The sequence below is a fragment of the Dendrobates tinctorius genome, unplaced genomic scaffold (assembly GCF_039654945.1).
Source record: "Dendrobates tinctorius isolate UK_male_01 unplaced genomic scaffold, ASM3965494v1 ptg000197l, whole genome shotgun sequence".
Taxonomy (NCBI): domain Eukaryota; kingdom Metazoa; phylum Chordata; class Amphibia; order Anura; family Dendrobatidae; genus Dendrobates; species Dendrobates tinctorius.
The window spans coordinates 3,398,064-3,408,988 of NW_027361864.1; the positions used below are offsets into that span (position 1 = coordinate 3,398,064).

Below are 10,925 nucleotides of genomic sequence, written 5' to 3' on the forward strand. Positions count from 1 at the left end.
CTCTATTGGCGATAGGGAACTGCTCGCAATCAAGCTGGCTCTGGAGGAGTGATGGTACTTGCTGGAAGGAGCGCTGTGTCCTGTGGTAATTTACACTGACCACAACAATCTGGCTTATATGCAGTCTGCTCAGCAGCTTAACACCCTCGTCAAGCCAGGTGGTTGTTGTTCTTCGCTTGCTTCAACTTCACACTCCATTTTCATCCGACCAGGAGGATGAGCTTAAACATATCATCGAGCCCTCCGAAATAATCACAGTCGCTCCGCTAGACTTATCTTGTCTACCGTCCGGTAAGACTTATGGGTCGCCCTCCGTCCCAGGGCTGTGGGGTACTCGGTACCGGGCCGGTGTCAGGGGGAAAGTATCACGGCAGCTGTGACCCGGTCCGTGGCCCTGGGTGCTCAACGTCAATGGTGTAATATGGTTAATGGAATTGAATAGTTTGTGACGCCACCTGTGGTGCTCGGCAAGGGAGATGTTAAGCCAACGCTGCAGACAGATCCTCTGGGACAGATGGTGGGATGCAGCAATGGTGGTATAGCCCTCCACAGGCAGGGCTGTTGTCCCAGGGCAGTGTAGATGTGGGGACACTTTGATGGTGTAGTGTCCGGCGCAGGGAATGTAGCAGTGCTGGCGGACGCAAGAAGGAATGAAGGACACCAGGGCTTGCCGTTTCAACGCTTTACTCACAGTTCTTGGTAACCACTGGTGCCCGCTTCCATGCTGTGTCCTCCGGGGCAGAGACTCAATCAACCTCCCGGGCAAGTTAGGCTTCTCCTCTCCAACACTCCGCTAACATGTACCTTTCCTGAACGACTCCTCTATTGCGTCTTTAGTGTGAAGAGCTCCAGTACCGTGGTTACTCTGAAGTTCCTCCTGTCAGATGTTCCAACTATACTTGTATGACAGACAGCTGTATCCTGATCAGGGACCTCCTGGATCCCGGCTCTCTATCCGTGTTGCTGTTGTGTTCCAAGTCTTGGATGGGAGTAGTGCATTTACAGCCAACTACTCCACCGGTGTCTGCTGCAGAACCATAAGTGTCCATACAACCTCGGGGACCGGGCCCCGGCCTTGCGCTGAGAACCTATAGGCAGGGTTCCTCTTCCAACCCACAACTACTCTGTTCTCCTACTCCTTCGTTCCGCGCTGTTCCTTCTCTCTCTTATGGAAGCTTAGGTTGCAGTTCTACGTCTTTCTCCTTCTGTTCCTTTCCTAGGGAGCTCGTTCTGTCGGGGTCGTAAACGACAATGAATCCTCATTCACCAGTCATTCCAAATCATTGTGCGAGCGCAAAACATCTGGTACCGATTAAGGATGACTCAGACACGCAGCTGATTCAGTCTTAGCTAATGTCCTGCATCCACACCTGTCAGGAGCAGTACAACAACAACTGGCTTTTATTTACAAATACACAATACTATATTGAGTGTTAGGGGAAGGCGTGCATTAGGCGGGGTTTATGCAGTATACATCTAGTGTCCAGTCTCTCTCTGATTCGTCAAAACGTCTCCCGATGGTTACTCCTTCTTCACATTCCTGAGTTATCTTTTTTAGGAGAAATGAAACTTAACTTAACTCTTTAGACACTGAATTTAAGTGAAAGTGAACACTGGCAGCCATCTTTAATACAGTTACATTTGCATTAGCAAGCAATTAGGAAAAACTTATTGTTTCACAGTATAAAAATATAAAAGTTATATAAGAAAATATATTTTCACCTTGACAATCCCCCCTAAACACTAAGTTTTTCCCTTAATGAAAGATCCTTCGAGACTGTCCATGTGATGGGAAAAGGGGAGGTGGATTTCTTCATCCAGACACCTCAGAAGCTCTCCCCTAGCGAGAGGCCTCCAGGCAGCTGAACCCTTCACTAACCTCACATGGAGTTCTCCCGCTGTCCCTAAACTAAGTCTCTTAACATCATCTGAGAATGGGGGGTTTTGTCTACTCTCTTGAGGGGAATATACTTAGGGATCTTCCCTAGATCAGTACCATCGTACTCTGGTGGGTCTACTTCTTGATTGAGGAAGGTGCCAGTCGGAGTTGCTTTGGCAATAACCTTTTTATACAAGGGAATAACACAACAAAGAGTTATTGATCCAATTACAAGGAGGGCAATCAGTACTATACAAGCTTGTTGAAGGAATCCCTTGAGTCCACCCAACCAGCCGGAAAAGAAAGATGTGTCTACTCCAGCATTAGTTTTCAATTCTGCTGCTAACCCAGTTATCTTTTTAAGGGCTATCATGGTTTTTCCATTCACTCCAGAGTTCTGAGGGATATAGGTACAACACTCCTCTCCCACCATCCCACAAACTCCTCCTTTCTCAGCTAATATCATATCAAGGGCTAGTCGATTTTGGAGTGTCATCCTAGTGTTAGGGCCCAATTCTTCAACTATACCTTGGAAGGCATCTTGGCTGAAATTGACAAACCTTTGTTCACTGTAATATATGTAATTGATCCATTCAACATTTTTATTAATCTGCACCTGTGGGATTATAGAAGCAAAGCCAGCATAGATCTGGTTCTGGGCTTTAAATTGGTCAGGCACCCCCCTTGGCACTCCAATAGCATCAATATATACTAGTGGATCTTCTTCATAACTCATATGGAGCTGATCGAGGCTTCTCCTTTTCCTGGTAGGTTCATCAGGTATCTTTGGATCCCAGGGTAGAATCTTGAACTGCATAGCTAGTTTAACAAGGGTGCATTGGCCTGTCCAGGCATTTGGCAACCTAGGACGGAGCTTACCATCTCCACATAACCAATAAATGTCATACATATATTGTGTATGTTTGATTAACAAGTCAGTATCTAGAGAACTATTCTCTTTGCAGAAACCTGTCTCGAAGATCCCTACTGGTGTACCTGTGGTGTCGTGGGAATTATAGCAGGTGTAATTTTCAGCTAATACAGTTACTTCTCCTGGGACCTTTAGTTTGGGTTCCTTATGAATTAGTGGGACGTAATCTGGGCAATCAGTGGGCTTCAAACCTTTCAACAAATTCATGACACAGGCAGTGGTGTTTAGGTATGCTCTGAGTATTCAACTGGTCATTCGGAATAACAAAGGTAGCTGGAGTCAAACGACCCAGAGTACAAGCACCTTTTACCCCTACTGGCAACCATTTATATGCATTGTCTCCACATACCCAGAACATGTCACTAGGTAGGTCCCATAGGGCTGAATGTTGTAATACCAGTCTATTAACTAAATCTATGAACGCAGATACATTCTGAAGCATACACCAATTTGGAAGTTGTCCTAAAGGGCTACAATACCCTACATCGGGATTTCTACAGGTGGGAGTTCCTTTCTCATATCCAGATGACTCGTTGCAAGGTATATTACCTGAAATATTAAAACAAGTTTCATTATTGCCCTGGGGAAATAAATTGGAATACTTCCAGGACGTGTTATGCAACCTTCTTTCTAGCAGTATTGGTTTGAAGGCATCAGTAGAGTGGGAAGTTACATTAAAACTAACTTGTAGGCCATACATTGGAATTTGCCCCAGGTAGGTTAACCGAGTTCTATTCCTGGGTACCCAAGCCCCCCCTTTATATGCCAGATATTGAAGGTATGTGTTACTTCCTGAAAGATTACCCTGCCACCAAGGGTATCCTACCCATCCCACAATAGGTATTCCAACAGTTGTGTTCCATAACTTCACATTATTTGTGGCATTATTAGCGAGTGTATCAGAACAACTGGTCCAGGCAAATAATTCCTCGGGTGGCACAGGAATAACAAGGAACGGAATACTAGTGGCCGATATTGGTGAATGTGTGCAGATCCAGCAATCTGCTGGAGACTGAGTGTCTTTTGACCAATCAATTAGTATTTTTTCATGATGTTGTATAAACTTATTATTCAAGGACATTGGAGAATTTAGATTGTCCCACGCAGCTACCATTATTACAGATAATGCAACAAAACCAAACCAAAACATTATGCACTCTTATGCTTTGTTAATTCCTGTGGCTAGTTTGCAATGCGATGCGTGGATCCAGGTTGGTCGTCCTTCCAACTTAACAGCAGTAGGCGTTGTCAGGAGTACTTGGTAAGGTCCTTGATATCGGGGTTCAAGGGTCTTTCTGGAGTGTTTCTTGACATATACGTAATCACCAGGTTGTAGACAGTGAGTTCCTTCCACACTATCTGGATCTGGAATGGAAGAGAAAACTAGAGAATGCATTTGAGTTAAATGCTTTTGCAACTGGATTACATAACTTGTCAAATTATCCACATTGAGTGTTAAGACCTGTGGGTAGTACAACCCTGTGTTCGGTGGTCTTCCAAACAGTATCTCGAAGGGTGACAGTTTAGTTTTCCCCGTGGGTGTGTACCTTACTGAGAATAATGCTAATGGGAGACACTCTGGCCATGGTTTATGGGTTTGCTCCATGGTTTTCTGTATTTTCAATTTTAGTGTCCCGTTCATTCTCTCTACCTTCCCTGAACTCTGTGGGTGGTAGGGTGTATGAAATGCTTGTTCTACACCTATCATTTGCATTACATTTTGCATTACCTCAGCAGTTAAGTGTGTACCTCTGTCTGATTCAATTGTTTCAGGGACACCGAATCGTGGTACTAGTTCCATCACCAGTTTCTTTGCAGTAGCTCGAGCTGTAGCCGTTTTCACCGGGTAGGCCTTTGGCCATCCAGAGAAGAGATCTACACATACTAGGATATTTGCATACACTCCTACCTTGGTAGCTGTATGTCGTCAATCTGCCGTCTCTGAAACGGGTAGAGAGGCCTAGGTGTCGCTTTCTTAGGGACTTTTACTGTTTTACCTGGGTTGTGCTGTGCACAGATGAGGCATGATTGTACAAGTTTCGCGGCTGCGCAACTGAAGCCAGGAGCGATCCAGAAGGCATCTACCATGGCACACATGTGACTTTTTGAGGTGTGATTGGGGCCATGTGCTGCTTGCGCCATGATTGGGAACAGGGACTTTGGTGGGCACATTTTATCCTTATTCTCCCATACTCCATTTGAGTTCAGCTCAGCTCCCAGTCTCCCTCGGTGTACCTTCTCTGTTTGGGCAGCCTTTTGCTGGAGGGGTTTCAGGACATCTAGACCCAATGTGGCTGGAATACGCTGACTCCCCGCCACCGTCCACTGCTCTCTCTAGGCCGCCTTGTGCTATTTTAGCAGCCTCGTTCGCCCTTCTATTGCCCTCTACCTCCACGGAGTCACCTTTGTGTGTGCTTTTACCTTGACAATGCCAACCTGGACTGGTAACATCAATGCCTCCATCAATTGTTTCACCAGCTCTGCATTTTTAATGGGCTTCGAATCTGTGAAAATATTAGCGACTTTACCTGCAGCGGCTCTACACGCCTCAGTGAGTGCCTTCAACTCTGCCTCCTGCGCCGACATGTGAGGAGAGAGTGGTTCCGCTCGGATTACCTCATGTGAGGATACTACTGCATATCCAGTGTAGAATCGTCCATCCTGGTGGTATCTGGGGCCATCTACAAAAAAGAAACTCAAAGTCTGCATTAGGAACAGGTTTTTCATGAATGTGTGCAAACCCAACTGTCTCCTGACTCATCAGTTCTATGCAGACATGTTCATGCGTCATGTCAAAGTATCTTTCCTCACGCGCTAATATGGTCACCAATTCCCCCTTTTCTGAATCCACAGGCAGGAGGGTGGCTGGATTCAGAACGTTACATCTTCTGAGGAGTGACATACTCAGGAATTAGTAGAGCACACTCAAGTCAGAGCTGTCTGGCCATAGACAGATGTTTTGGTTGAACTTGTAGGAGTATGGCATGGATGTCATGTGTGGAATAGATTGTCAAAAGAAACGTCAGTGTCATCTCACATGCCTTTCCTATTACGTCTCCACTTTTTTCCTTGTGCTCCAGCATACATGACAGGTCGTTTTATTGTCCTTGTTTGCTCAATTTCTTTAGCTACCTTAAGGAGGTCTTTCGGATCTACATGTCTCCATTCAGGTCTGGCTGTCTGTACTGCGTCTCGTAAGTCTTTGTTCATACCGTCAATGAATGCATCCACCAGTATTCTAACATCAAGTGGATTTATGCAAATGTACCCCATGTCTGCCCATTTCAGCTGTAACCGTCCAAGGTATATCTCTACTCTCTCTCCTCTTTGCTGTGTCACATTAGTCAGGAGTACAGACTGCTCTGATTGTTCCACTGCAGCCCATTGTCTTAGTGACTCACAGTACGTCTCCCCAGATCGTGCAGATTTATCATCCATGCCCCAAGCCTGATTCTTTGTCACATCTGTGTGTCTTAATTATATGATCTAGTGCGTCACCTGCCTTTAAACTCACCAACCTCTCTAGGTCTGCCCAGGTACACTTATATGTCTGCTGTACTTCCTTTATGTGTCTGTAAAACGGGAATGGTTGGTCTTCAGGGGCAGGCAGCTGCTTCAGCAAAGCTAGCTGGTCAGAGGGGCTCCAGGGATAATACACCTGTATCTTTCTTATTCTAGTCACACTTCTAGGTCCTGATGGGGTTGGCCGTCTGATGTCTACTGTCAGCTTACTCCTCAAGGGCCAATGTCCCCACTACCCACTATCCACACTATTATGTCAGCTTCTTATGATCTTGTCTGGATAGGATTTAGTGCAATTCTCTTAGGTCAGTAGCACAGGTCACACAAGTAGCTATTCAGTCTGGATTTGTCTGAGTCTGACCACAGTGTTTACAAGTCCATCTGTTTTGTCTGGGTCTCTGGTTACACTTTGTCAATCAAACATTCATAATACACCTTCCACACTGCTGCACATTCTCAAGCATCATTTATTCACTTGCTATTTTCTTCCCTTGTCTGTGCCTTTTTGTACATCCAAACATTCACACTCTGGTATTTTTGCCTTTTTCAATGTTTGTCCCACTTGTTTTACTGCTTCCTTCCTTCTCTGTCTCTTGTAATTTGACACAATTTGCTATACAAATCAATCACACAACTAGAAGCAGGTTCAAACACATTAATGACCAAGCAATCACTTACAATTCCCTTCTAAATTAGGCACCATATCTTACTTTTAACTTCCAATCTTCAATTAAGTACTGTTGCTTTAAAATGCACAAATCTTTCAGCGCGTACCTTACGGATAGAATTACAGAGAATTTTGAGCGCAACTCACACTCAGCAGAGATAAGAGCGAAGGGAGAAGAAACTACGCAGCGCCATCCTTCACCCCTCCCGTCAGAATGCAGCGTCGTCCTTCACAGAATTCTGTAGTTCTTTAGACTTATCAAAATCAATTTCTACAAAGAAACTCAAAATCACGGGATTTCACTGTAAGAGCAGATAACTGTATAATGAGATTAACCATGCTTTGCCCTTTTTCTGGCCAAATGCATTCAGGAAACTTTACAATGTAATGCCACATATAACACGAACTATATCATTACTCAATTCATTCAGTCTCAGATGTAGATTTGAAATATCTATAACGCATCTGTCCGGGATACGGCAATGCTCGGGTGTCCTGTAATCATATATAGGGCCTGCAGTGTGTAACACTATATCACAGGGCAAATTCCCTCCCTGGGTGGACATAGCGTCTCCTGGATGCAAGGGGCCATAATTGGCAAGGTAGGCCTGACACTCTTGGGTTATGGCTGGGCCTCCCTTTTTAGCTATCTGTTGGGCCAAACCACCTCTATGCGACAGGGTAGAGTTAGCTGGATTCACTATGGCTCCTACCTGGTGGGTAACTATGTCCCCATACCCCACTGAGAAAAGAACCTGGGAGCCCTGAGGTGTGATGTAATAGCGTGAATGACAGGGGAACCAGATTTCAGGGTCATGGGGCAACCTAGAGGATTTGTTGAGAGGGGTAGGTAGTGGGCTCCTTCCGGGCCGGGGGGATTCGAACGGACCTAATAGCAGTGGCGGGGCAGGGGGAATTGTAGCAACCTGATTGTCAGAATCTTCTGATCCCTCATCATCTCCGATAGCTTGGCGCCTCATACGCATTACGGACCGGAAAGCCGTACTGCTGGTCAGGGCATCAAGAGTGAAGGGACCTTGACCAGGTGTATTTACAAATATCACAGTGGGTTGCACCGGGAGACTAGGCCCAGAGGCCGGAACAGAAACAGGAACATTAGAGGTGGGAACAGCATCGGTCGGTGCCGGAGGTTTCTCAGGAAGTGGTGGTCCCTGATAGTACTCGCCGGAAAGTGTTACCAGCGGACATAGTGGCTGGGGAGGAATTCCGGGTGCACCAAGATGGCTGCCGGTGGAGGCGTGGCATGCCCCACTTCCGTCCATGGTCTGGGCGGAACCCCAAGGACGGCCCGCCCCACACACACGGCAGGTTTCCACCCAGGTTGGATTCTGCACGCCACAAACAGGACACACCCACGTTTCTGGAGAGCTCGTCTTGTCGCCATTATAGGGCGGTGGTTGGGACTGCATTTTCATCATCAGTGGCACGGCGGCCATTTTACAATCTATAAGATCACAGTTCAAAGGCATTTTATAACCAAACACAGGTTCCGCATTGTCTGATCCTCCTTCCCCATCAATCTCTTTCCATCCTTCATTCTTCAAGCCTCGCGCAACTCGCAGATGAGCTTGTGCTTGTTCTAACAATCCTTTATCTTTCAACATGCCTCGTTTGTTCTCTATGAGATTATGCCACATAGCCGGCTGTAATCTCCCTGACGAGGGCAATCCTACATGCTTATACAATCTCTCAACATTCTTGACTGCCTTCTTGCCTTCCCGTGACGCTACTATTGCCTTGACCTCCACAGCATCCTCATCTAACTTGTGGGGCACAGACTTCTTCTGCTTTAAGATACGCAGCATGACTCTTACAGAATACTATGGTTCTCTGCAGAAAAACCACTGGTAGCGATATCAACACTGATGTTCCACAGTACGGAGCCTCACGTTCGACGTACTAGGAAAAGAGCCTCGCGCTCAATATTTCCTTTCCCTAACCTTGAACAGCAGTGATTAACAGATTATCCTGCCACGATATTCCAACAGTCGGGAGGCGGTCTCCTAGTGAGAGCCCTCCACAGAAATACAGGTGGTCCCTTCTCGGGACGTCTTAATTACCTAGCTGGTACAATATCACAGAGTTTGCGTCTCCTATCCCTTCCTCTAGGTTGCCCCACAATCTGCAACTAGCTCAATTTATCACTCCACTTCACTACTAGACAATAGTCACGGGTAGGGTGGTTGAATGGAGTACAATGACCGGTGGAGGAGGTGTGGTGTACACGAGGACGCGCAGAATGCGACGTCTCTCAGTTGCTGGTTCAGAGCGTGGCACAGGATCGCACTCAGTCTCACCACTCGACCGGTCACCCCTCAGACCCAAGGAGACCACAGACAAACCAATAACGGCTGAGACACTAGCAAGTGTGACACATACAGTGTATATGATCTCACTTACCGTGTTTTGGAGGGTGATCAGACCTCGAGGTCAGCCACTACAGGTATCATCCACAGACATCCAGGCATGGGTCCAGAGGAGCCTCGGATCACTGTCCACGCCCCCCGTTGGGCTCCAAATTGTCGGGGTCGTAAACGACAATGAATCCTCATTCACCAGTCATTCCAAATCATTGTGCGAGCGCAAAACATCTGGTACCGATTAAGGATGACTCAGACACGCAGCTGATTCAGTCTTAGCTAATGTCCTGCATCCACACCTGTCAGGAGCAGTACAACAACAACTGGCTTTTATTTACAAATACACAATACTATATTGAGTGTTAGGGGAAGGCGTGCATTAGGCGGGGTTTATGCAGTATACATCTAGTGTCCAGTCTCTCTCTGATTCGTCAAAACGTCTCCCGATGGTTACTCCTTCACATTCCTGAGTTATCTTTTTTAGGAGAAATGAAACTTAACTCTTTAGACACTGAATTTAAGTGAAAGTGAACACTGGCAGCCATCTTTAATACAGTTACATTTGCATTAGCAAGCAATTAGGAAAAACTTATTGTTTCACAGTATAAAAATATAAAAGTTATATAAGAAAATATATTTTCACCTTGACAGTTCCACTAAGACCAGTCCTCAGCCTCGCTTGACTGACTGTCTTCCTCCGCCTTGAGCTCCCCTCAGGCTGACCTCCCGTCAGCCTGCTCTCTGCCTCTCCTCCAGGCTGAACTGAACTTCTGTCAGTCTGACCTCCAGACTGAACTGTAATTCTAAACTTTCCCACTCTTTTATATCTAACTCCACTCACCTCCCAGCACATCTCGTGTTACGAAGCAAGGACCCACGAAAGGTGCTCTGCTAACCTCTAAGCATGAAGCCGCAATCTGGTCCATTGCTGAACTATCCTGTGTGTGGGTGCAGGTGTTGGAGTGTGGAAAGGAGTTGCCAACTTACCTAGTTGGTGGGGCACTACACTTCAGGAGAAGGTGCAGTACCTCTGTGGCGACTGAGCCTCAGGGGCGCCACACTTACATGGCTGAACCTGACAGGAAGTTGGTTCTTCTCTGGGGACATTCTTCTAAGGTGGCCGAAGAAGACTACTCTCCTTATCTCTCGACACTATTGGTGGCCGACTCTGCATAAAAATGTTGCAAATTTCATTTCTGCTTGTCCTTCGTGTGCCAATGTCGGCTGGATGTACAGTCATCTGGGTGGTGGTGGATCGTTTTTCCAAGATGGCTCATTTCATCCCGCTATCCGGTCTTTCATCTGCACCAGTACTGGCAAAAGAATTTATCCTTCAGATTTTTCGTCTCCATAATCTAGTGCTTCACAAAGCCTCCGATAGAGGTGTCCAGTTTACCTCTTGTTTCTGGAGGGCCACCTGTAAGCTACTGGATGTTACTTTGGATTTCTCAGCTTACAATCCTCAGTCCAATGGCCAAGTGGAACGAGTCATTCAGATCCTGACTAATTTTCTCCGGCATTCTGTCAATGCTCATCACAATGACT

The 10,925-nt window shown here is 46.3% G+C and overlaps 1 protein-coding gene across 1 annotated transcript; it reads right to left on the reverse strand.

The window, feature by feature from the left end:
- Positions 1–257: 257 nt before the first annotated feature.
- LOC141056366 (endogenous retrovirus group PABLB member 1 Env polyprotein-like) lies at positions 258–6,430 on the reverse strand. Its single transcript, XM_073553122.1, has 2 exons — positions 3,968–6,430; positions 258–3,359 (listed from the first exon to the last, which is right to left on the reverse strand). Exon 2 carries the CDS (start codon positions 3,015–3,017, stop codon positions 1,905–1,907), a length of 1,113 nt encoding a protein of 370 aa, XP_073409223.1. The 5' UTR covers positions 3,018–3,359; positions 3,968–6,430; the 3' UTR covers positions 258–1,904.
- Between the last annotated feature and the right edge of the window lie 4,495 nt (positions 6,431–10,925).